General features: G+C 39.5%; 1 protein-coding gene across 1 annotated transcript in view; it reads right to left on the bottom strand.

The window, feature by feature from the left end:
• stmn3 (stathmin-like 3) overlaps positions 1-21,175 on the bottom strand; it is a 32,585-nt gene extending 11,410 nt beyond the window's left edge. The window contains exons 1-2 of the mRNA XM_078249348.1: positions 21,110-21,175; positions 677-772 (exon numbers count right to left, since the gene is read on the bottom strand). Of these exons, the coding sequence (XP_078105474.1) occupies positions 677-772; positions 21,110-21,140 (127 nt within the window). The 5' untranslated portion in view covers positions 21,141-21,175. The remainder of the gene's footprint in view (positions 1-676; positions 773-21,109) is intronic.
• Positions 21,176-24,882: the final 3,707 nt, after the last annotated feature.

Genomic DNA, 24,882 nt, shown 5'->3' with positions numbered 1-24,882 from the left:
GAGAAAGCTATTTATTTGTTCATTACAAAAGGCCACACTCCCAGTACAAAGTGCAGCAGAGCAAAGACATGTTCATTTAATTACAAAAAAGGCATTTTGTTCAGTGCTCTCACACAGAAACCTGGTTGAGTATTTGTCCCATACAGCAATATGACTTTTTTTCATTAGCTAGTTCCAACAACCACAGGCTCATTCAAAAGCCTGTGGTTTTTCTTAAGTGTTATTTGTCACAGGGACTTTATTTGTACTTATACTGTAACCTGCACCCTATTTTTCTCATTCATTGGTGTCTAAGTGACTAATGTCAACATTTTCTTTTGAAATTGGTCCAGTATTGAGCAACAACGCTGTAACTGGCAGTATTGCCAAAAAAGTGTCTGACAACAACGGAAAGGATCCCTACAGAGACCTTTTTGTTTAACATGAAACAGCTCATAAATCGCCAAACTCACCAGACTCCATGTAAATAAACAATCATTTTAGTAAATAAATGTAAATGGGTAAGTTAAGGGTTTATTTCAACCAAACCAGAGTAGTGATTGTTGGAACAGTGGAAAGACAAACCAAGATGGCTTTTGGTCTATCTACAGTTTGTCAGACAGACAGGCAGGCAGACAGACAGGCAGGCAGGCAGACAGACAGACAGACAGACAGACAGACGGACAGGCAGACTGACCTCCATACTGATAGAGGCTGTTGGGATGTGGCTGTGTGTAGAAGCAGGAGCAGAGCAGAGACAGCATTGACATCTCCTTGATCTTGTCTGTGTAGGCTGTTACAGAGAGATAAAAGACAAAATGTTACATCTGAAACTACTGAAAACCATGTCAACTTATTGCAACAGAATCAAACTTGAGTTACCTCTTTGGGTAATTTAGTTAGCAATTTAGCCTAATACATTACAGAAAACAGCAAGAAATAATTTGAATTGGGTGCCTTTAAAGGAGACATATGCTCATTTTCAGGTTCATATTTTCTAGAACATGTCAACATGGTTTAATGTTGAAACACCAACCCAGAGGTCCCCATTTACCCAACAGTAAAAACTCCGCTGGATGACTCGCATCAAGGGTTGAAAATCGGCAACTTTCCCTCTTTATCATTTAGCTTAGCGAAGCGCCATTGAAACCATTAACAACACTGGCTTAGACACGTCATCCTCACCAACTCCACCCTTTTGTCCAAATATGGTCACTTCTGGCTCCATGATATTTTCCAGAACCAGAGCTATAGATTACAGTAACCTTAATATTTCCACTATGAATGGACATACGATGAGAGAGTCACAGAATATAAATATCTCTGCATCTGGATTGACTAAAAGCTCTAATTCAAATGTTATGTTGATAATCTTGGGTGCCGACTCAGGCAAAAAGTTGGCTATTTCTACAGAAATAAAAACATCTTTCCCACGATTTGTAGGTAAAGGGTTGATGAGGCAGTTTTCATGTCATTCTTGGACTACGGTGATGTGATTTATAGACACTTCATGCTCTTCAACTCTTAAATCTCTAGACTCAGTCTATCACTCTGCCTTGCAATTTATAACCGTTCATGCCTATGGTACCCATCATTATGTTTTATATGACAGGGTTGGGTGGTCTTCTCTACAAGAGAAACGTGATACTAGTATTGCTTCATCAATAAGGCTCTTATTGGAAAACTACTATACTACCTGACTGGCTTGGAAAAACTGCTTTTACTTGTAGTGACCGGACTCCTGGAACAAAATACAGCACTCACTTGTACCTTTTGTACATTTTTGAAATCTGATTTTAAACTTTCAAATTTCTACTTGTAATTGCTTACATAATAGTATTTTCTTTTACATCCTAATTTTCCTAATTTTATTTTAGGAGCTTTTTTTTGTTCTCATGATGGTGTTGCTTCGTATAGTTGTTTTGTCTTTGTAATTGACTTGATGTCAATGGTAATAAGGTTCGCCCCTCAGTGATATCTCGAGTATAAATAAAGGTTTAATATATGTTTATACAGGTCATGTAAACAGAATTTTCTGTTTGAATATTCCAAATAAGGCCTTTTTCCAAATATAGCATTTTACGATTAAGACGTGGGATATGCCGGTATTATTCTGACTTTAGAAGCATTCTTGGACATGTATACAGCACATTCAGAATCTGAGTCTCAGTCAGGGTTTTTACCACAGTTTGTGACAGTTTACGGTCTCTTGCCTGTTCACAGCTTATTATCAGCTCTGTACGTTGCTTTGGTTGTTGTACCCAAACCCAGCCAACAGTTTGCAGGGCTGCAGTAAATATGCATGCCCAAAAGAAAAGAAGGAGAAGAAGAAGACATACTTCATTGATCCCCAGGGGGGAAATTACATTTAAATTACATTACAGAAACACAGCTACTTTTAAACTTGATCAAAGACTTAGATATCAACAGGTTTTTGGATATGCACAAACATCGCAACCCCAACCTTGTAATAAATAAAACTTAATTTTACTCACCATACATGAGTACTGAAGTAATGTGAAACCATAGAATAGTGTTATAGCTGTGATGCTTACATTCAGGAAATGCAGTCAACACATCTGAGTATGTTTACATGCACACCAATATTATATTATTATATTATATTAGTTTTGATACAGGTCATGTAAACAGCATATACCGGTTGGATATTCCGAATAAGGCCGTTTTCCGAATATAGCATTTTCCGATTAAGACATGTAGGATATTCCAGTATTATTCAGGTTTTAGAGGCATCCTTTGGCCTATGGAAAGCCAAACTGTTCAAATACACGTGATTTCTCAGACGTAAACAACACGTAAACAACACGTTAACAACATGTTAACAACACGCTGACAACAAGTAGACTACGCGTAGACAACGCATGGTTAACGCATTCATTTCACGTGAGTTTGAGCCATTTGGCTACTTCTCCAGTTTGAATGGGTGAGTGTCCTAAGTTCCCATTGGCGGCTGAGCAGTAAAGTTAAATCGTTTCTGTAAGCCTGGGGGGGGGGGTTGCCTACTACTATTTAACATGCAAAGGATCCTGTAATTTCTTCCATTTTCTTTTCTTTGTCATTTATTCTTTTTTGTGTAGCTTATAAAAAATTATGTTATTAATTTAAATTCAATAAATGTACTATTCAATTATAAATTATTTTCATCAAGATAACATTACCACCTTTTGCTCCTCTGCTGCCTTTTGGGGGACATTCTAGCTTCAACACCATCCATCAAACTTTACAAACCAACAATAACAATAACCTGTCACACATATATTATACATAATAGTTATATGTTATTGTTGTAAAAGTTGATTACTGTCTACTAGGTGCAATGCATGCTGGTTGTTGTAGGGGGATGGTTGCGTCATCTTTACTTTTTGTTAACGTAGATCATTTAGATACAGTGTAATTAATATTTTGGCTGTACTAGATATTGTGTATAGTCAGTAGATATATATTTTTAAAACCCTAGATATTTGCAAATCGGAAAACTACAGCTGTGGTGATGATTTGTACCCAGGCCCATGGCGCGACTGTAGGGAACTGTAGTTTAGAAAATATAATAGTGTTTTTCATAGAAAGGGAAGTTGTAAATACTGAATTAATACTAATTTATGGAGTTTAATATAATGGTAAATACATTTGTGTAATTAGATTTTAAATATCTAATTGTTTAATGGTTGAAAATGAATATTAACCATATGTGACGGTACCTCATAAGCTATTTTCACCTCATAAGCTATTTTCACCTATTTAACGATTAGATTTTCAAAATCTGATGACACCAGTGTGTTCATCATCCCGAAAAACAGTGTGTATCCAGAATTCTACACTGCCAACCTTTACTTACGAAAAAATATACCAAGGTATTTTTCAAACTACAACTCCCATTAGAGACCCACCACATAACATGTTACAATGCTAGTATACTTTATAAGAACTCTTTCAGGGTGGGTGAGTGGACTCGTTTGCCTCCTGGTTTTGTGCCGTCAGTCGTGGATAGGTATCATTCCATTTCAGATTGCCGCCGGCCGCTGGCCGAGCAATCTGAATCATATAGGCCTACAGTAGCCTACATAATACAAATACATGAAACTGTATTTTTATGATTATCTTTATTGTAAAACCCTCAGATCCAATGTGTAACCAAAGCAAAAATATTACGTAGCATACATTGTTTTTTTTCTTTTCTTTTGGATTTAGGATGATATGCTGTTTCCCATGCCCAAGACATTGCCTCAACTTTCTACCTGATGGCTGCAAAAGGATGGATGAGATTGACCTGCTACATAGGGCTGCAAATCTTAGCACACACACACAGGTCCTGAGGCAAGGCTGAATCTAGTCTTTGGGATGCAGAGAACCACAAGTACTATCTATTCATACAAAAATATTCTTTATTAACCACATATGCAGCACCTTAAAAAATAATAATGTTTATAATAAATCTCCACTTTAGTAAAGAAAAGCATTATGACAAAGCTTGTATAAAAACAACTGGTGTCTTCACTGAATAAATGTAGTCTTTTTGCACTGTGAAGAGGAAAAATTCAGATATTCACACACTTTGTGATCAATGACAGGTTGTTTCTTCACCCTGAATATATTTGGCTTTTACAACTCAATTACAGTAAGCTGCTTTATTTTAGGAGTTTAGTGAAGGCGGGTCATTTTTGACCCGGAAGGAAAGGGTTGTATACACAAAAGGGAAGACAACACCAGGGTTAACAAGCAATTAAGCTGCCTGCAACAGACTTGCACCTGTTGCACTTCAGTCAAGCCGTTTGCTTTTTTATTGTGTGTGGCTTAATGTGATGAAGTATAATGTAGGTATCTTAAGGCTCTGGAGAATGATCTAAAAGGCTGCACTAAGGAAGCCCTCCTACCCAGTACATTTATTTGCTACTTCTTCTTCATTGGAGATTTCTTCCTACAATGTAAAGGAACATCGATGGGTTGTGCTTTTGAGCCGGAATATACTAATTTATATTTTTTTGTTTTTACAGTTAAGTTTTTAACACTAATAGAAACACGTTCCTTCTTAAATTCCTCAAACGGCTTACATATGATATATTTAGCATTTTCCAAGTGATTAGCACTCATATAAGGGGCAGGTACGGCTTCTATTGGAATTCCTCACAGTACATTCAGTATTTAAAAACCACAATTCCCAGGAAGTGGATGTGTTGTGTGTGTTGTTACTGCCAGTGATTGGAATGTGATTGATTGGCTATTTCTGCCTGCCTATCCAATGTTGAGATGCATGCTCTGATAAAGGTCTGTCAGATCGAAAATCTCAAAATCAAAATCACGTGAAATGAATGCAAACAATGCGTTGTCTACACATTTACGCGTTGTTTACACGTTTACGCGTTGTTTACGTGTTGTCAATGTGTTGTTAATGTTTTGTCTACATGTTGTCTACCTGTGAAAAATCAATGTGTTGTTTCCGTGTTGTTTCCATTTTGTTAACGTGTTGTTTACGTGTGAGAAATCACGTGTATTTAAACAGTTTGGCTTTCAATATTGGACATGTATACAGCGCATTCGGGATATGCTTCTCAATCAGGGTTTTTACCGCAGTTTATGCCCAGTTTACGGCCTCTTGCCTGTTTCCAGCTTATGGTCAGCTCTGTGCGTTGCTATGGTTACTGTTCACAAACCAACCAGCCAACAGTTTGTAAGGCTCTAGACCCGATAAGAAGGAGAAACACAGCTACTTTTAAACATTATCAAAGACTTGGATATCAACAGCTTATTGGATATGCGCACACATCGCTATGCCGACCTTTTCAAGAAGCTGGTTGAAGGAATGAAAGAGGGAGGCTGTGTTTGCACAGTCCAACAAGTCCTCCACCGCTGGTAAACTTTAAAACTTTATTTTTCATGGCTACACGTAAACGGGAATATTAGTTGAATATTCAGTTTCATTAGCCATGTAAACAGCTTAGTCGGATATATCGTCTTTTTCGGAATAGGGGCTAAAACCGGGAATATTATGTGCATGTAAACATAGTCAGTCTTTGTTCCATTCAAAGTGGGAAGTCTGGTATAATAATTTTACTATATAATAATAATAATTTTACCATTTAAATCCCCAAAGGCATGTGACATCATCACACACGCCTTTGGGGATTTAAATAGTAAAATTATAGCAACATCTTTCCCCTGCTATTTGAGGCCACTTACAAAGTAACAGCAGCCAAGTACAAAGCAGTGGAACAATCCTTTTTTATGCCTGGAAGCTTTTATAGCGTGACTGAAACTACAGCGCATTACAGGGCATTTCAGGAAAAGTTGTTATTTTTAGGATAGTTCTGAATTATTCACATGTACTTCAAAATCACTTTCTGGCTGCACAACCTTCTTGGATTATTCTGTGGTGCTTGCTGCTGGCACCAGTATTCAATATTGGATCATGAGGAAAGAATAATACCTACCATAGAATCATTCAAATTTCATTCTGCTCCAAACAACCCATCTGATGAAATAAATAATCTTATTACTGCACAGATTCAGATGCTGTTTGCATAGAGCTCATTTTATGTTCACATCCAAATACTGGATTTATACTTTAATACTGGATTTATACTTTAAAATACTTTACATTTTGTCATATCCTCTTTTGACATTAGAGAATCTGATGGGTGATCCAACTGATTAAAAACAATTATTTGAATATCTTGCCCTTGAAAGCTGCCTTAATTATAACATAACACAGGCTGTTCATGAACCATTGGTACATACAGTATAGCTACAAAAAGCGACAGGAAAGTAAACTTTTGTTGGCTAAACTCAACTGCAACCGCCGCTAAAACAACCTTAACCTCATGGTGCTCTATGCCTGGCTACCAGTGACAGCTAAACCGGACTGTCATGAGACAGCTGGCGGTCACCGTCATTTTGTAGGATATCATACAAATTGTTGCACAACTATAACACAGCTAACCACCTTAAAAGGCAGGGTCTGTCTAATAAGTATAGCAACACCCCTACTTCTAATTGTAAATTAAGAAAAAAATGCTTTCTAAATATTCACTGTTGTAACTTCAAAAGTTCTATGCCATCAAGATAGATTTCTTCCACAAGTGCAATATAAATTTTAATGTTAACAATGTTAACGTAGATACAGGACTGAAAATATCATGACACACTCTATTTAAGAGGCAGAAAAATACAGGAAAAAAGCTGTGTTACAACATAACACCCAAAACATGGTTGTAGACTGTACAGCTAGCTGACACAACACCTTAAAGCATGCTCAGTATTTATTCTTGCTCTCCAAGGAACTCAGTGCATTAACTCATTAAAAGTACAACATGTTCCCATGGAGTCAAGGGCTGTGGCACGGGCAACAAATCTCACTGTCATTCAACAGGATGAAGATATCATCAGAGGCAACAGCCACGGTTATGGCATCAAGTCCAACCTGTTTGGGAAGAAAGGCTTCAAAAGCTTTTTGCATACAGCACCAACAGGAAATGATCCTGTCTTGGTATCAGAGCAGAAGACTTCTCAGGCATCTAACTTCAGCAAGCCACTGTTAAATGTATTTGAACCAACAGACAAGCATTGAAGCACTGAATAAAGCAGCTTCACGTTCAAACTCAGTCAGTGGTGGGGCTGCAAGCAGGGCAGCTGCTAACATTTGCCCAGCTTGTTTCCCCGATAGTTAAGATCCAGATCCAATATAGTGTTAAATGTGGCTTAAAACTGGATAAAAAGTCAATCTATGACAGCTTCTGGCAGACAAGTGCAACAATGACGCATGCTAGAGCTGTCAATCTTACTCTATAATACCATTCAAATTCCATTTGTTATTTTTTTTAATAATGAAATAATATTTGAATATTTAATGCTCATATACAGCCTGTTATAAATATGTACTACACATTGTTAATGCCACAATAAGCATGTGGTTGTTGTTACACATTCTGTCCATTAGAGGGACTTCCAACATCAGCCTGGCCTTGAAGGGGATCTACGTCATGGCCAACAGGTTCTCACTCCCATCTCATAAAATACGAACACTCCTTTAGCGTCATATAACGTGCTTTAACTAAACGCGCTTGGTCGGGACTATTGGCGTCCCTTTTTGCCGTAACTTATTGTTCATCAGACGTGACATAAGAAGAGGGAGATTAGCTAACATTAGCCAACCTATTTATATAAAAAAAAATCACACTTGAATAGTAATTTCAGCATTCGAATAGTATTGATTTTTTTACTATTCGAATTACATTCGACTTTCGGAATTCGTTCCAACAGCCCTAACGTATGCACAAAGGGGATATGACGGCATCGATAGGCAACCACATTTAGGTCTAATTGTTTTTATTTTATACATTTTAATGCAGAAATGTTGCACATTATATCTTTAACAATGTCCATAGTACAGTAATAATTATTACCATTAACAGCAATATGTAAATACTGTTTTAACATTATTTAAAAAAATAAACATCACAAATTAAACCAAGCAGAAAAGTTCCAACTAATTTATTATCTTATTGTGTTTTATTTATAACAAATGAAAAACTAAGCTAATCTGCTCCATCACAACTGTGTAGGTGTGTTCGATGATTTTGATTGACAGTGACCAAAGTCAGACACCAAAGTGTCAGCAGATTTTGGATTCAAATATTGTCAAATCCTGAGGGTGCATGGGAGGATGTGACAACACCTTTTTTTCTAACCGACCCCGCTCACTTCAAACCAGTGGGAAGAGCACAGAGAAAAAAAGAAACTGCGTCAGTAGGATCCCATCACTCTTAGTAAGAAACTGCCTGAGCAAATCAGTTCATCAGCCTTCTCGTGCATGAACGATGAAAGGGTTTACATAAGCACTTATTTTAGGAATATTTAAGCAACCTGTCCACTAAACGTGCAAAGTTTATGAATGATAAACACTTCATATTAAACTGTAGCCTAAGTGTAAAAAAAATTTCCCTCTCTGCACCATGGCTGCAAAACTTAATGTGTGTGTGTGTGTGTGTGTGTGCGTGCGTGCGTGTGCCTTGCTGATAAACCTGAAATAAAAGCCAGTCATGCGCCCAATGGGTGTTGCCAGGGTGACATCATTGAAGTGTAAGTGATTGGTCTACCTCTCAACCCTGAGCAAAACACGATCAGGGATTTTTTCAATATGTGGTTCGCGTCCAACCCTGCGACAGAGTAACATCCATTATACATTACACATACAATCAGTTGCCAGTTTATTAGGTGCACATAGTAGTCCTACAATTTATTCTACCTTCATAAAGGTTATAATGTTCAGTTGTGTTGAAACTGTTTTAGAGAGGTGATGATTAAACTGTGGGATCATTTTGGAACTGTATTACATTGTACCGACAGGTGTTTCTGTTATGTTGTCCACCTCATCTACATCAATGAGGGTATAGGCTAGATAACAGAAACACCTGTCTGTATAATGCAAGACAGTAACTGACAACCCAGGCCCAAAGTTTATTTGCACCACATTTGATGTGGAAACACGCCCTCTGCTGTTTAGAAAGGCAAATGCTGATTGGTTGGAACAGTTCATTAACTTACTGTATATTGTTCAGCTCAACTCAACTTAATTTATATAGCACATTTCATGCAAACATGCAGCCCAGAGTGCTTCACAGAGCAAAATAAAAACAACTCAGACAAAAAAACTATGAACAATAAATAAAATTAAGCAGGACTACAAGAATAAGACAATAAAATGTTAACAATTAATAAATAAAAGCCAACAGAGTAAAATTAAATAAACAAACAAAAACAAAATATAAAAAAAAAAGTATATATATAAAAAACGATTAAAACTTAAAAACACTGAGAGAGCTTGCCATTCAAATATCCAGAGGCAGTGAGTTCTACAGTTTAGGGGCGTAAAAACAGAAGGCACTCTCACCAGTACTTTATGGGAAACACACGTTCGTGTAATAGAAGCATCCAGTGTAGCTGGTTTGATTCCAAGTGCTGAGTATTTCGCAGTTACGCCAGGCTTAACAGCATGCTAAATGCTTGCTTTTGGGGATATTGTTGGGTCTCTGTAAATTATAGAGTGTGGTCTAGACCAGGGGTGGGCAAACATTTTGACTCCCACACTGAGTTCTAAAATTTGACAGCGGGGCCAGGCGAGAAGCAGATGGATGGAGTGTTTATGTTTACTAATGTAAATGACATGTAAAAACTATTATATAAAAGGTTTTGGCCTTTAACAGGCAGCAAAGCATGAATATGCAAGGCTTATTGTACAAATTATTTTACAAATGCATTTATTTCATAACAGTAGAGAAACTCATGTTCAATTTCAGTGGCAAAAGTGTCTCCCATTTTTGCCAGTGCATCAAAGTCTGGGGTTAGTTTTGTTGTGCCAATTCTCAGGATGGATCTGAGGTGCTGGTCAGTTAACTTGGCTTTGTGACGGGTTTTGTTGATGTTCATAATGCATAACGTCTGCTCACACAAGTAGGTCAAGCCAAACAACGCCAGCATCTTCTGTGCCGTCCTCCGGTTTTGCCCAGTTTGGAAACGTGGCTTCGTTGAGTGATCATAAAAGTAATTCAGTGTAAGAGAGTTAAACTTCTCCGTGAGTCAGACTGAAGATCGATCAGTTCCAGTTGCAGGTCCTGTGGTGCTGTTTCAGGGTCATGTGACAGGGGACAGGACTAGAGGATGGATACCCAAGCCCGTCAGGACCCATCAGTACCCGACGGGCCGGGCTGGGCCGGATTCGGACAGATATTTAGAAATGATGTTCGGGTTCGGGTCGGGCTCGGTCACATCAGCGCAATAAGGCAAATAGCTTATTATGTAGGTGCGTGCCTGTGTTAACGTGCGCTTGTTGCCCCGTGTGCACTGATGCGCTCATCTGTTGACATTTCCGAATGCCTTCCTACAGTTGCGTAATAAAAGCGGGCTCTCCACACAAACAATCATACATGTGTCATTAGTATGAGAAAAAAATGCGATTTTACCTGTGTCGGGCTCGGGTCGGGCTCAGACATAAATATCTTAATGCCTGTCGGGCTCGGGCTGGGTTCAGTTACTGCTCTGTCGGACGCGGGCCGGGCTCAGACAGAAAAATGTGGCCCGATCCGCACTCTAGACAGGACACCAGCTGAAGTGACTTGTCAATTTTTTCAAAATCAGAGAACCACTTTATCCTGAATTCTTTTCAGCAGCCCGACGTGTTTTCTAGTTAAATTTGGCGATCCATCCGTGGTGACATTGGCAAGTTTACTCCAAGGTAGTTTCATTCTCTCGATGATAGCAGACACCCTGTCATATAAGTCCTCTCCCTGCATCTTTCCTTTCAGAGACTCCATGGTTAAAACCTCCTCCGTTATCTCAAAACCTTTGCTAATCCCTCAAATAAAAATTAAGAGCTGAGCAGTGTCTTTTACGTCATTACTTTCATCCAGCGCTAATGAATGTAACGTAAAGGACTCCGCCTTTTTGTTTAACTCGCTGGCAATATCTTCATTAATTAGTTCCACACAGCGAGTCACTATCCTTGGTAATAAATTGATCTTTTCAAACTTGCCTTTGTTCTCTAGACATAAGAGACCTGCTGTGTCTATCATGCAGTCTCAACTCGCCTTCTGAGAAAGGCTTGCTAGCCTTTGCTAATTTAAATGCTAGCAGAAAACTTGCCTTGGTACTGGACTTGAATTGCAGTTTGTCGGTGAAATTATTTTTGCTGAGTCTGTAAACAACCTCTCAGCAGTAGCTGCCCGTTCTTGCATTGACTGCTTACGTTGACTGGGGGGGATTTACCCTATTGTACTTTAGCGACAGGAATTGATAGGTCAAACAGCAAACAGCCAGCCACGGACAACGGTTAAAGACAAGTTACTCAGGCTATCGAAGAATACCATAATTCCTCTGTTCAATTAGGCCAAAAACATCGAGAGTCACGCGGACCTTTAACAACCCAGCCACAACACATTGGGAATAGCACGGCTTACCTTAACACAGAATCGGCCACAGAGGCCTGGGTTCAGCTTCCTTTGCTGTTTGTCCAGAAATCCAAGAAGTAGATGGGCGATGACCTGCCTTAATCCAAGATGTGATAAAGGGAATTGGGTCGAAACTCTACAATGGGGGTGCATTAATGTCCAGAAAATGGAGCGATGAGAGGCTGTTTTCACACAACTTATTGCGGGTCTTGCTGTCAGTTGCTATCATTGACGGCAGAAAATCCCCTCTCACACTCAGCTGAAGTAGGAAGGTATGTTCTTATTGCTGTACACATCTTTTCCAGCTTTCTGCCTGCTGTCTTGTAACTTCCAGTCGCGAAACTCCTCGACCACCTCTCTGGCTGGTTCTCCAAGCATTTTAGCAAGTGCACGTACAGTACTTTGTTTTCTCCATACAGGATCAAAGCATTCCATTTACAGCATTTGTCTTGTGAGATTGTCGATCACAGATTGATAAAGCTGATTTCGGTTCATCTTACCTGTGTCCTCAACTAGTTGAACATCTTTAAACAGCCCCAGGGACGTGCGCTGTTCGGCCTTCTGTGCGGATTTCCCTCCACTCGCTTTCATTGCTTTCTGCTTGCCGCTATTGCTTTTTGCTTGCTAGTATATCAATAGTCTGCAGAATGTGGCAACTAGCATCAACTAGAGTGATATCTTTTTGCTGACTTTTCAGTGACAGGCCCTGCAACTCACAGAGTATGTCAAGCCAAATCAAGTGAAAACCCTGAGTTTGTGAGGTGTTTGTATAGCGCCAGGAATTTCTTCCTCTCTGTGTCATTGCGAGAAGTGGCACGCTAAAGCAGGGTAGTTATTCTAGACAGCCTTTACAGTATTGAAACTACTCACCACCCATCTGATGGTGAATATCTGTCCAATTCTCAAAATCTGCATATTTAGATCTGCAGCTGCTACCTCAAGCAATCTCATATTCTTTTCAGACTGGTGGTACAGAGAATACAGCTTGGCAATGAAAAACTCGAAATGATTACATCCAGCAACCACTTTCAAAGAATCATGGACAGCCAATTCAAGGCGATGGGCCGGGCAATGTATGGACTGGATGTTTGGAAAGTCACGCTTAAGCCTTGCAATGCAATGACTCCAGTGTTTTTACCACTGAGAACTGAAGCCCCATCTGTGGCGATGCTGATGAGGTGTTTCCCCAAAAACTCATTTTGTAATCCCGCTGTACGAAGGCACTGTCTTAACCTGTTGTAAATAGACTCTGCATCTGTGCCCTGCGTCAGCTCTACAATGTCTAAAAAAACAACTCAAAAACTCCTTTGCCACTCACATCACATCTTACATAAACAATGAGATAGACACGACCATGTACTGTGCTTTCGTCAATGGTGATGCTAATCTTTGAATTGAGCTCTCGAATATTGGAAACAAACTTCTTCCTCATTTGCTGTGCAATAATTATAATCTCAGCGTAGGAGTGATCTGATTTATGCGCAGTTACCTGCTTTTGTGTCATTAAGATCATGAAGCTTCATTAAAGGGGTGAGCTTTCTCTAAGACAGCCTTTCCTTAGCCACCATATAGGCGGAGCTGAATGATGTTGCAGTCTTCTTAATTAATTTGGAATTCACCTCAATTACTTTATTTGGCAGAATCTCCTTTTGCTTAAGCAATGCCACTCCAATGGCCCTCTTGTTTGCAATGCTGTCCCTATGTTTATATATATTTTTTCGCAACTTGTTCTGAGCAGTGCTGCTTCCCCATTGATCCACTCCTCAGATAATTGCGTGCCAGGTACCTTTTTAGACAGAAGAAGGGTTTTTGCATCCCTACAAGCAATGCACCCCAAGCTTCCATCCTTAACAATCAGCCATGTATATCGGCTCTTCCAGTCTTTCCACTGCTGGCTGTTCCAGTTTAACGAGAGAGAGGAGCAAGAGGGGTTAGCATCTTGACCGGCATCTGACGCGCTTTGCAATTTTACACATAATAATCCATGATGATCACATTGCACAAACTGAAATTGCACATTCAAATTACACATTGTCAATACTTTTAGAGACCCCCAACATTTCACAAATCACATTTTCAGGGGAGCCCATGTCTTATTAAGGGGAGCCGAGCTAGTTGTAGTTGTAGTTCGAACTGTGATAGTTAGCATGCTTCGTTGTAACAGTTTCCTGGCATATCAGACATACAGCTGTTGATGGGACATCAGTGAAAAAATATTTTGCTGTCCACTCCTTCTTAAACACTCAGCACTCACTGTCCACTTTTCTTTTCTTTGGTCCGCTCATTCTGCTCAATGTGCAATGTGACAAAGTGAAGTTGAGGGTAATGCAGCATTCATGTGCGTTTGTAAACATTGGTGAAACAAGTTCCGCGTCAATTGCAGGGAAGATTAAAAACGGCTGTACATGGCCCGCGGACTGTAGTTTGCCCATGCCTGGTCTAGACCTACTCTATCTGTAAAGTGTCCTAAGATAACTCCTGTTGTGATTTGACGCTATAAATAAAATTGAATTGAATTAAGTTGTGATTTGATGCTATAAATAAAATTGAATTAAAAAATAATGAAGTGAGTTGCTAAGATGCTTTCCAACTGAGAGATGCTTTTATTGAGAGACAACAACAAAAGTGAGTTTTCCACATGCAGGCCAAATTTAGTCATGAATAATGTAGTCTGGATCAACGGAAGTAAGGATAATTGCCTGACATCCGGCGTGTGATGTCTTGCGCCTTCCACTCTCTGTGTGTTGCCCTTCCCAAGCTCTGTTTGCTTCAGGAAACAACAAACTTTGAGCTAGCATGCTACACGCTGAATGATTGTAAAGATTTACAAAGAACATGTTTATGTCATTTCCTCTCTAACTGGGATGTTTTGGGAGCGATTGGTGGGATTGCTGTGGACGAAATACACACGGAGATACACTGGTTAGAGCAAATGAGGTTTAATCATGTATCCAGCTAATTTAAATAGCTCATGTTACTGTAGGTATTGTGTGAACAGTTAATTTCACTTAATATTGTATGTGGCGTTTTCTTTTGCGGGGTGCAAATGTTCCACCAAAACAAGTTCCTTCCAGAGACTATTTTGCAGAGCCACTGTCGCTGCTGTCGAGCTTAGCGTCGCCAAAGACGATTCTGATTGGTTTGAAGAAATACAAACAACCAAGAGCGTTTTTTTCTCCTATCCCAGAATGTGTGTGTGGTGTAGACAGACCTTAACCCTGCAGCGCTTTAGAGATAGTTCTGGCAAAGCTAGACTAGTCATGATGTGACACTGTTTCTTCGGTCTCGAAGGTCAGGTCGATAGTTTAATGTCCCATGCTGACATGACAGGACGAGGAAGAGCATTCACCACAAGGTTATTTATTATTTAGATGCTCATCAGGATGGACGTGTTAGTCCCTCTCAGTGTCCCAACCATGTGGTTCATTATGCAATCCCTCTGTCCAAGCCACACAGCATCATGACACAGAAGAAGACTTTCTTCATCATAGAAACACTTCCATGTGAAATAATGTCTCCAAATCTGCTGCAGTCACCAGCCTATTCCTTTCCGCCCACAGAGTTTGTCTGGGTGAAACAGCCACAGCACTAAATACTGTTATATTATTATTTAATACAAGCTTTGCACCCACCTTCGAACAGCTAAAGACTTTTGCCTTCCGATGTGGTTGAATTGTCTGGTATAGCCTAGTCTATATCCACGACATTCCACTTCCGGGATTGCTCCGTTCCTGCCGGAAATTCCGCCGGATTTCACTCTTTTCGGCCAGATGTCCGGTACTTTCTGCTTTTTTGTGTTGGAATTGTAAACTCCGGTGGGTTTATGAGGACTATGGTTAACTGCTCCTCAGATCTCTGCAGGGTAAATCCAGACAGCTAGCTAGACTATCTGTCCAATCTGAGTTTTCTCACACACGACTAAAACAACTTTGGAATGTACATGTCCACCAAAACAAGTTCCTTCCTGAGGCTATTTTGCAGCGGCACCGTGGCTCTGCCCGGTGCTTAGCGCCACCCAAGACGATTGTGATGTGTTTAAAGAAATGGCAGTAAAGCAGAGTACGTTTTTCTCCCATCCCGGAATGCTGTGTGGACTAGCCAGACCTTCCTCCGCAGCGCTGTGGAGGAAGGTCTTGCAAAGCGATACTTGGTATAGCCCGACCCTTACAACAATGACAACAGTGGTAAAACAACACTAATGTTGGTAATATAATAAGAATTGGTATTATTAATTCATTTGGCCCAGACAGGCACTTCAGCCAGAGGGCAAAGGGGCAGCAAGGTCAGCCTCTATGTGTACAGAGCTCTGTTTTAGGTCCATGCAGCACTGAAAGCACCAGACAAACAAACATGATGCACCCATTTATTCATCTCCTATTCTTCTTAAGGAAATATATTAAAGACAGCTATGTAATATTTGAATATGGTAAGTGTTCACACTCCCCCAGTGTATGGTGCACAGTGAGTGCTCAGAGGAGTATTTGGATCTATGAAGCACTATAGATCATTTCATAAGTCTAAAGTAGGGCAAAGTGACTGTTAGGTAAGCTCCACTGGAGATTTAACACCACGGTCAGCTCTGTTACTCTTCTGAATCCTCAAAATGGCTGACTTGTGCACCACAAGGTATTATTATAGCATGGTAGTAATCAAATGTGTTCATTAATCATGTTCAGACTCCTCGCTGTGAGCTTCAGACATAACACGACATGCCTGTCACTTCCTTTTTTGTTCTTCATAACAACTAGCTTCCTGCTGTGCTTTTCTGCAGAGGCTGAACAGCCACTGTGTGTGTGTGTGTGTGTGTGTGCATCAGAGAGGTGTGTACACAAAGGGAGACATCGGTGAAACAAGGAACAGGGCGGTGACTCGCTCACAGAGCCAGAGAGGATGCAGTGGTTGATACATTATTCACGAATTTGGTGCAAAAAATTAGACTCCAAATTCAACGAAAACAATCTTGTGCCTGGTGCACCAACATCTTTGAAACTACTTCAATATAGCACACAATATGGCCAATATGAGGAATGAAAAGGAATTATGAAAACTTCTTTGAGCTGGACGATGTTCTGCACTGACGAGGATCTCGTTGGACTCATGAAGATTATGAAAAGGCTAAAAAGGATTAGAGATTGGTTGTGCAATCAAGAAGATGATTGAGTCTGGAGATATGATGATGAAGGATGGTGCATGGAGGATGGAAATTAGTATTCAACTGGCTCCTCTGGCTGGGCATGACCCCCATTGACCTCAAATATCAAATACAACGAAGCACGTTAGGCAATGAACCAGGACACAAACTATAACTGAATAACCTCACTTGTGAATATGGGACAATCATTTTAAAGGCTGACATTGGTAATATTACTAGGGGTATTACGAAGTGCCACAAATGCGGAAGTGCCTTAAACCTGGATTCTATCTGAATTCCAGCAGGGGGCAACACGTGCGGTTGCAAAACGGAGGTCAGTTTCTGTAGATAACTATGAGAAAGTGACCCACTTCTCACTTGACTTATTACATCAGTAAAGAGTTTCATAATGAGTTTATGGTCTCAATCGCTAGTTTTAAGTCTTCTGCAATACAGAATGATGTTCATTTTTTTAATTATGGTCTTGTTGATTTTAAAATCTGCGATAAAGCATGGGGTGTTTTAGGGCATGGCTATAATGTGATTGCCAGTGAAAGTGTGTAACGTAACATAGATTGTAAGGGCTCCTCCCTCATTCCTCCATCTCGTCTACAATCGTCACATCTGCAACCAGGATGGCTGCGCCTGTAACGGCAAACTCAAAGACTCATAGCAGATCTCCACAAACCAATGGGTGACGTCACACATGCTCTGTCCATTAATATTATACAGTCTATGGGTTCAACACACCTCAAAGTTAAAAACAACAAAGATCATAAGCATCTTGTCAGACTTAATAACGATCAGTATGTTGATACACAATACTGGACACTCCCTTACTGAGTGCATCAATAGAAGATATACAGTACATATAGATAATATAATAAATGGATATATAATGTCCTATACAAATGCATGCACATGTAAATCAATCTAACAATCAAACAACTCAAATGTGTTTATTGTTCATAATAATGGTAGTATAACAAAAAAATAATTTTTAGTTTTACTTACGGATCCATGATACTTTCTGATGGAGAATGTTTGCTATGTCTTTTACATTTAGTTAAACGTGTTCATGCTTCTTGCACAGAGCCGTGCAACACTGCGGACCCCTCGTTGCAATGATTGGCTACAGAGAAGAAGTCCGTTCTTGGAGACGCTTTTAACCGCTGCGCTGACCGCTTTGATCAGGTGGTGGGACTGTCACTACCCGATGCGAGTCGAGTGTCAACCATCTTGATGCTAAGCTAACAACAGGCTCTCTCTTTTCAGCAGCAAACTTGCTATTATGTGCATTCAAACTACCGCACATGTGTAGCCTACCACTGGGATACATTGGTACAGATCGGAGAATATGCAGGAAACTTTATTACAGACGGAATACTCACACCGCGCAGAGGAGTTTTGGGACATTTAGTCTAAATAGACCTGACCCTCCCTTCACCAGCAATACATTTTAGATGACCCTCCAAAATGATATGGAAAAAAGGAATGACCCTCCCCAAAAACTTATTTATGCCTTCTGTACTGGTTTGTGCTTGGCAAAGACATTGTTTTTTTACAGACATGACATATGTGACTAAACCTCTGCATTCTCATCTTACGCATCACACTCCTCTGCTATGGTGTGTTGGCCATTTCAATAGATTTACTCACTAACATTGTTGTGGAAACACAATAAGCATGGGCACTAAATGCACACTTCTTGCATTACTGCATTACTTCAAATACTAACTTACTTATTTAGTAAACTAGTATTCACATGAAATAAAACAATAAAACATTGAGACCATTCAGCAAAGCACACTGGGTAATTAAACACTGGTTGCTATGGACTCGTCACTAGGCTTCCTTAGTCATTGTATATTTTAGCATATAGGTAAAGCTGTCAAAGCTGAACATTATCCAAAACTCCATTTCTCAGACGAGCGTCAATTTGGGAGCTTGCATGCTACCACTACTTCTTTCTCAAATGCCTTGAAAAGGCGAATGGATATTTGAGTCAGGTATGGCTGCAGCCTGGAGACCTCCCGTGTCATGCCATCCCGGCTTGGTGCAGTCCGCAAGCTTTGACTTTTCAAAATAAAAGTTTGTGCCTGGACCGTTATGTTTTCATACGGTGTTTTGGATGTTTTTTAACTAAACAGTACGGCAACCTTGCTAATGAATCAAATTATTTTTTCATCAGATGTCTTAGTTACAACACGATGGAGCTAGCAAAGCAGTTTTGTATTTATATGTGCGAGCGGGATTTATTCAGTTTGGGAAATCCCACGGTCTCTAAAGCTACAGTTCAAATTGTCTGGCTGACTACATAGGGAGGGACCCATCTGCTAGTGATAGGGGCCGAGACTGAGAGAGCTACATGGATAAATATGCACCAAACAAGACACTTTAAAATGTTGTTGTTCTCACGCATACAAAAGTTGGGTGACCCTCCCCCCTAGATAAAAAGAAATGGATGACCCTCCCCTCAACAAAGAATAAAAAGACATGACCCTCCCCTATTTTCCTCCGGTGGTCCATTCCATAAATACCGAACGGTTCCTTAGTTGAACTTTACAGAACCTATAATGTATGTGCACTAAATGTAGCCTGTTTCGTATGTCGTTTTTATGTCATTTTTATATATTTTAAATGTGTAACACCACTTGAGCCACTGTGAAACGTTGTTTCGTGTATATGGTTGAAATGACAATAAAACACACTTGACTTGACTGCCTCTCTGTAACCAATTTCACTGTCTGTCTGTAACCGGTAGGCGTGGCTTGGGAGTGGCCTCATAGGGAAGCGAAGCAAGTGCATTCTGGGCCAAAAATACATTTTCTGGCTTTTCTCGGTCTAGAAGGCACCAACTTCTAAACAAATTTCACATTTCTACTACATAAATGACCCAATTTCAATACATATTCATCTTTCCAGCGGTGAAATATCCCTTTAAAAGGGTGATATTTTAATGTTGTGTTCACAACTTGTTTCTGCTGCCCCCTCATGGCCTTATTGCTGTTATCAGCACTGTGGAGATGGAATGTGGTTGTATGCATAACATTCCCAAAGTTGGTTGCAATCCAATTTAGCATTGAAGAGTTATGGCCTGTTAAATGGATCAGTCCACACCTTAAAAAGTATAGTAATCAATTACAAACAGAAAGAAATACCCCAAAACAAACTCATGTTCTGTCAGGATCATCTATATATGGTATGTATTGGTGAAGATCAGATAGAATATGTGCCAAAAGAAGCAAAAGATGTGTTTAAAATCCAAAATGGCGGAAGAAATGTATAAGCGTAATGGGTGTGGCCTATATCAGTGGAATCAGCATCATCCAATGAACACACTGTTCAAAGAGTTTGATACGCCTCACCATTCATAAGGCTGTAGCCAAAAGGTAAAAAACGTAATAAATCACCATATGATAGCGCTATTGCTACCATGTTTTAATACGTTAAGCATTTCCAGATGGGGCAGCTGTCCATAAAGTATGAATACTTGTACAGTGGCACTTGTAGTTGTTGAGATTTCAGCTTTTAAACATTACTCCCATAGACTGCTCCATAAATTAAAATATTTCACCAAATGATATAATATCACTGAATGCTGCATGAAGTCACTAGAATGTTACTGATAAAAATGCTCGGTGCATCACCAGTCTCAGTGTGAATCTGTGTTTAGTTTTTTGTGTTTTCGATCTTGATCAGCAAGCTGGCGGTCAGTCAGCTGTGGTTGCATACTACTGGAGAGGAATGATAGATAACCTGCTGTTTCTGGAAGAATCTGACTGCGCCTACATGTCCGTATGAGACTATGGGAGGGTCCATTATCTACATCAGAGCCCCAGTACAATGAGAAAAGAAAACCCAAGTTGCCATGACAATTACACAGATACATAGACCCGCTCGGCTCTCTGCATTATCAAATAGACTTACAGAAATAGACAGAACATCCCCCTCCCCCCTCATCCCCTCCACCTGCCACACCCACATAATATCCACACAATTTCAACTAACCAACGAGCTGATGTGGAGCATGTCCTCTTACCTGATACTGTGCTGGCCATTGTTGCTGACATGACAGTCGAGAAAGAGGAGAGAGCCGGAGGATGCTGCTAGAGGGAGGAGAGGAGAGAATGTGAAGGATTCAGAGAGGGAGGATCAAGGAGGAGAAGGAGGAGGGGGTGAGAGAGAGAGAGAGAGAGAGAGAGAGAGAGAGAGAGAGAGAGAGCGCAGATGGGCTTGTGTCTGTAACCAATATGGTGCAGTGCACAAGTCTATGTGAATAATTGGCAGCCAGTGGGATTTGTGTGTTTGTGACAGTCAAACTTTTATGAAGGCAACTTAATAGGCAAATGAATACTCAAAATTGTCCTAACTTTGGCTGTGTATATACAGTATAGCTACTACAATATACTGTATTAGTGTGTGATTTGTGACACCACAGAGGAAGAGTAAAACATTTGTAGATTCCTCTATGCAATATTTTTGGAGTTTAAATGCACCATGTTGACAATGGTGAAAAATGAATAATGTAGTACAAACTGAGAAAACATTGGAGTCTAAAGAGTAATACACATAATGTATTGTTTATTTCAGTAAAAGGCTGTTATGTCAGTTTTTTCATGTCCTATTTTAAATTCCATAACTGTTTTAGTCACACTATATATACTGTATATGTCAATAAGTAGCTACAGTGATGTTTTTCAAATGCAATGACCCAAAATACAACAAGCTGACTCAGGGGCGATCTAGGATCAGACCTTTAGGTGGGCTCAGCTCCTAATTAGAATGTGACACGGATACAGTGCCTTGCAAAAGTGTTAACCCCCCCGCTAAATCAGTAATTTCATTAGCCAATAATCTCTGAGCTAGCTATTGAACAACAACGTCAACGTTTTTTGACACTATGATGGAACTAAACCTGACACCTTATAAGTCACAGTAATAACGACCAATTTGACACAATGTTCTAACATTCAGCAATTTTAGTTGCATACGTGTTAATTTGGGTTCTTATCTGCACCATGAAATTACCAACTTCTTCTCCGGTGAATACCAATGTTAAACTTTATCACCATCTCCTGCTCAGCCGAAGGCGGGAGTCTGGCACAACCACCACCGACTGGCCAACACTACGTTTCTGTTAACCCTTTCCTTGACTGGGTTACAGGTGCATAGCATCGGCGACAGACACACAGGATATTAACCTGTTTCAAACCCTTTGAACCTGTAATTGTTTGTCCTCTGTCACTAACAGACAAGTTCGCAAACTCTAACTTGAAGCTTTGAAATTGAACTTGAGCCCCCCTAAAAAGGGTCTGAAATCGCAATTGTGCTGACTGTTGAAAGGACATTTTGTGTCAAATTTGCTAGATAAAGGATCGTAGCTATGGAGACAAAATGTATTGTCTTAAAATATATTTAATATTACTGTGAATCAATAAGGCGCTAGCTCATTTTTATAAAATATGTCCTCCTGTTTCTTTTCACAGAATTCAATGCAGGTCATTTTATTTCATTTAAGGTAATTTCCAAATGTTTTTTTACAACTCCGATGACTTTTATTTCTGGATGTCACAAATATTTGTCTTGATTGAAGATTTGTATGGGTGTCTTTCATCATGCTTCTTCACATTAACTAAAGTCACATTCGAGCCTGCACTCTCACCCTGCTCTCATCTGTTTAATTGGACCAGTCACTACTCAAATTATCTTTAACATACTGTAAAGTCATGGGGATTGTAAGAGAAAGTGCACTTGTCTTTATGTGTAGTTATGTCTGTTATTGTAATGCCTTTCTTTTGTTGTTTTAAATTGTCTTTTCTCCTTTTGTGAGTTTTAAGTGTGTGTGCTGGTTTTGTGATGATCCCGGATTACGTAACATTAGTACGGTATAATGCCCAATTTCCACCTCACATGACCATCCTTCTAAAATTAAGACTAAATAAAACAAATAGGTTCAGTGGCTGAAAAGATGGCAGAAGTCTTTAGCTCTTCAACATTTCCCCCCCCCCCCGCTGACACAGACATGCATTAGCTGTTGCTCCCATTTATGAACCTTGATCATTCACATAAACAATATCGCTTGTTGGACCTTCAGCTGTGCTAACAATTGCCAAACACAAAATTTCCAAATCTTTAGGAGAGTGACATTTTATGATAAAAGGCCACTTACCTGGTTTGTTGCTGGCTTAAACCAAACATAAGTAAGTAAAAAGTAACAATATCTATTTCTGTTAGGGGTTGATGACCTTGAATAAAATTATGACAGGAGACTGAACACACATTTCTATTTAATTCTCCTATTCTCAGAAAAGAATTCAAAATTTTAAGTTTGACGTTAACTCACAGGTTATTGAGTTTTAAAATGATTAAAACAAATCACATCTGACGAACTGCACATACCTGCAGCTCTGTATCATTTGTATATGTGAGGTGTCTCTTAAATACTTTTAAGAAGACAAACATAATTCAAACTCTCATTGTGAGATGACCTAAAAGGAGCTGGAATGTGAAGTCAGGTGAAGGTAGAGGGGATCATCCACTAATCACAGGGTTGGGAGTTTGATTCCCGGCCGCGCCTTTCCACATGTCGAAAGGACCCCACATTGCTCCTGGCTTGGTAGCTACACATTGGTGTGTGGTACGGGTGTCCCCGACTAAGAATTTACAGTACATAGTCAAATCAGATTCCTATCGTTGAGCCTCCATCTGTCATGGATCACGGAAAGTGAAACTTAAATCTTTCGTTGGATTTATTCACACACTTTAAAAAGATTTATAAAAAGCTTCTCTCTTTTCACATTTTTATTTACACTATATATACATACATATATACATATATATATATATATATATATATATACATACACACACACACACATATATATATATATACACACATATATACATACACATATATACACACATATATATATATATATACACACACACACATATATATATATACACACACACGTATATATATACATATATATACATACACACACACATATATATACACACACACACACACATACATATATAAATATATATACATATATATACACACATATATATACACACACATATATACACACATATATACATATATATATACACACACACATATATACACACATATATACATACACACACACACACACACACACACACACATATATATAATAATATGCTGTATATTAAAGGTGCTCTAGGCGATGTCACGCGTTTTTTAGGCAACATTTTTTGTCATATACAGCAAACATCTCCTTACTATCCACTAGCTGCCTGTCCCCTGAACACACTGTAAAAAACACGGTCTCTGTAGACAGCCCAGGCTCCACAAACGGCAACAAAAACAAACATGCGCCAACCTGAACCACGAAACATAACAGTGTTCCAGTGTTCCACCGACAAGAAAGATTTTGGGGTGGAGGTTAGTGTGTGGAAGCACGACGGGATGAGGAGGAGGGAGGGGCGAGCTAGCCTCAGTTAGGTTTGACAATACTTCGAACATCAACAAGAAGTAACGTCACCCAACATCGCTTAGAGCACCTTTAACTTATTGGGAGAAAACAGGTAGTTATACTGTATGTAAAATCCATGATCCTTATTTCATAACACCTCTGCGAACATTCGACTGTGAAATTGGCAATCGAATCAGGCTCCTTTGATCGAAGCTTCGAATATTCAACTATTCGGGGTCACCCCTAGAGTTTGGATGTGTGAATGAATAAAGTGTTTTATTAATGCATTTTAAGTCTAAGTTCTGCTAAGACTTGTAGACCCACGGCCAGCCAGAGTGTTAACTGTGAC

Source organism: Sander vitreus, chromosome 4 (genome assembly GCF_031162955.1).
Source record: "Sander vitreus isolate 19-12246 chromosome 4, sanVit1, whole genome shotgun sequence".
NCBI classification, from domain to species: Eukaryota; Metazoa; Chordata; class Actinopteri; order Perciformes; family Percidae; genus Sander; species Sander vitreus.
The sequence above is the reverse complement of the archived record's forward strand: the minus strand, read 5'-3'. Positions and strand labels throughout refer to the sequence as shown.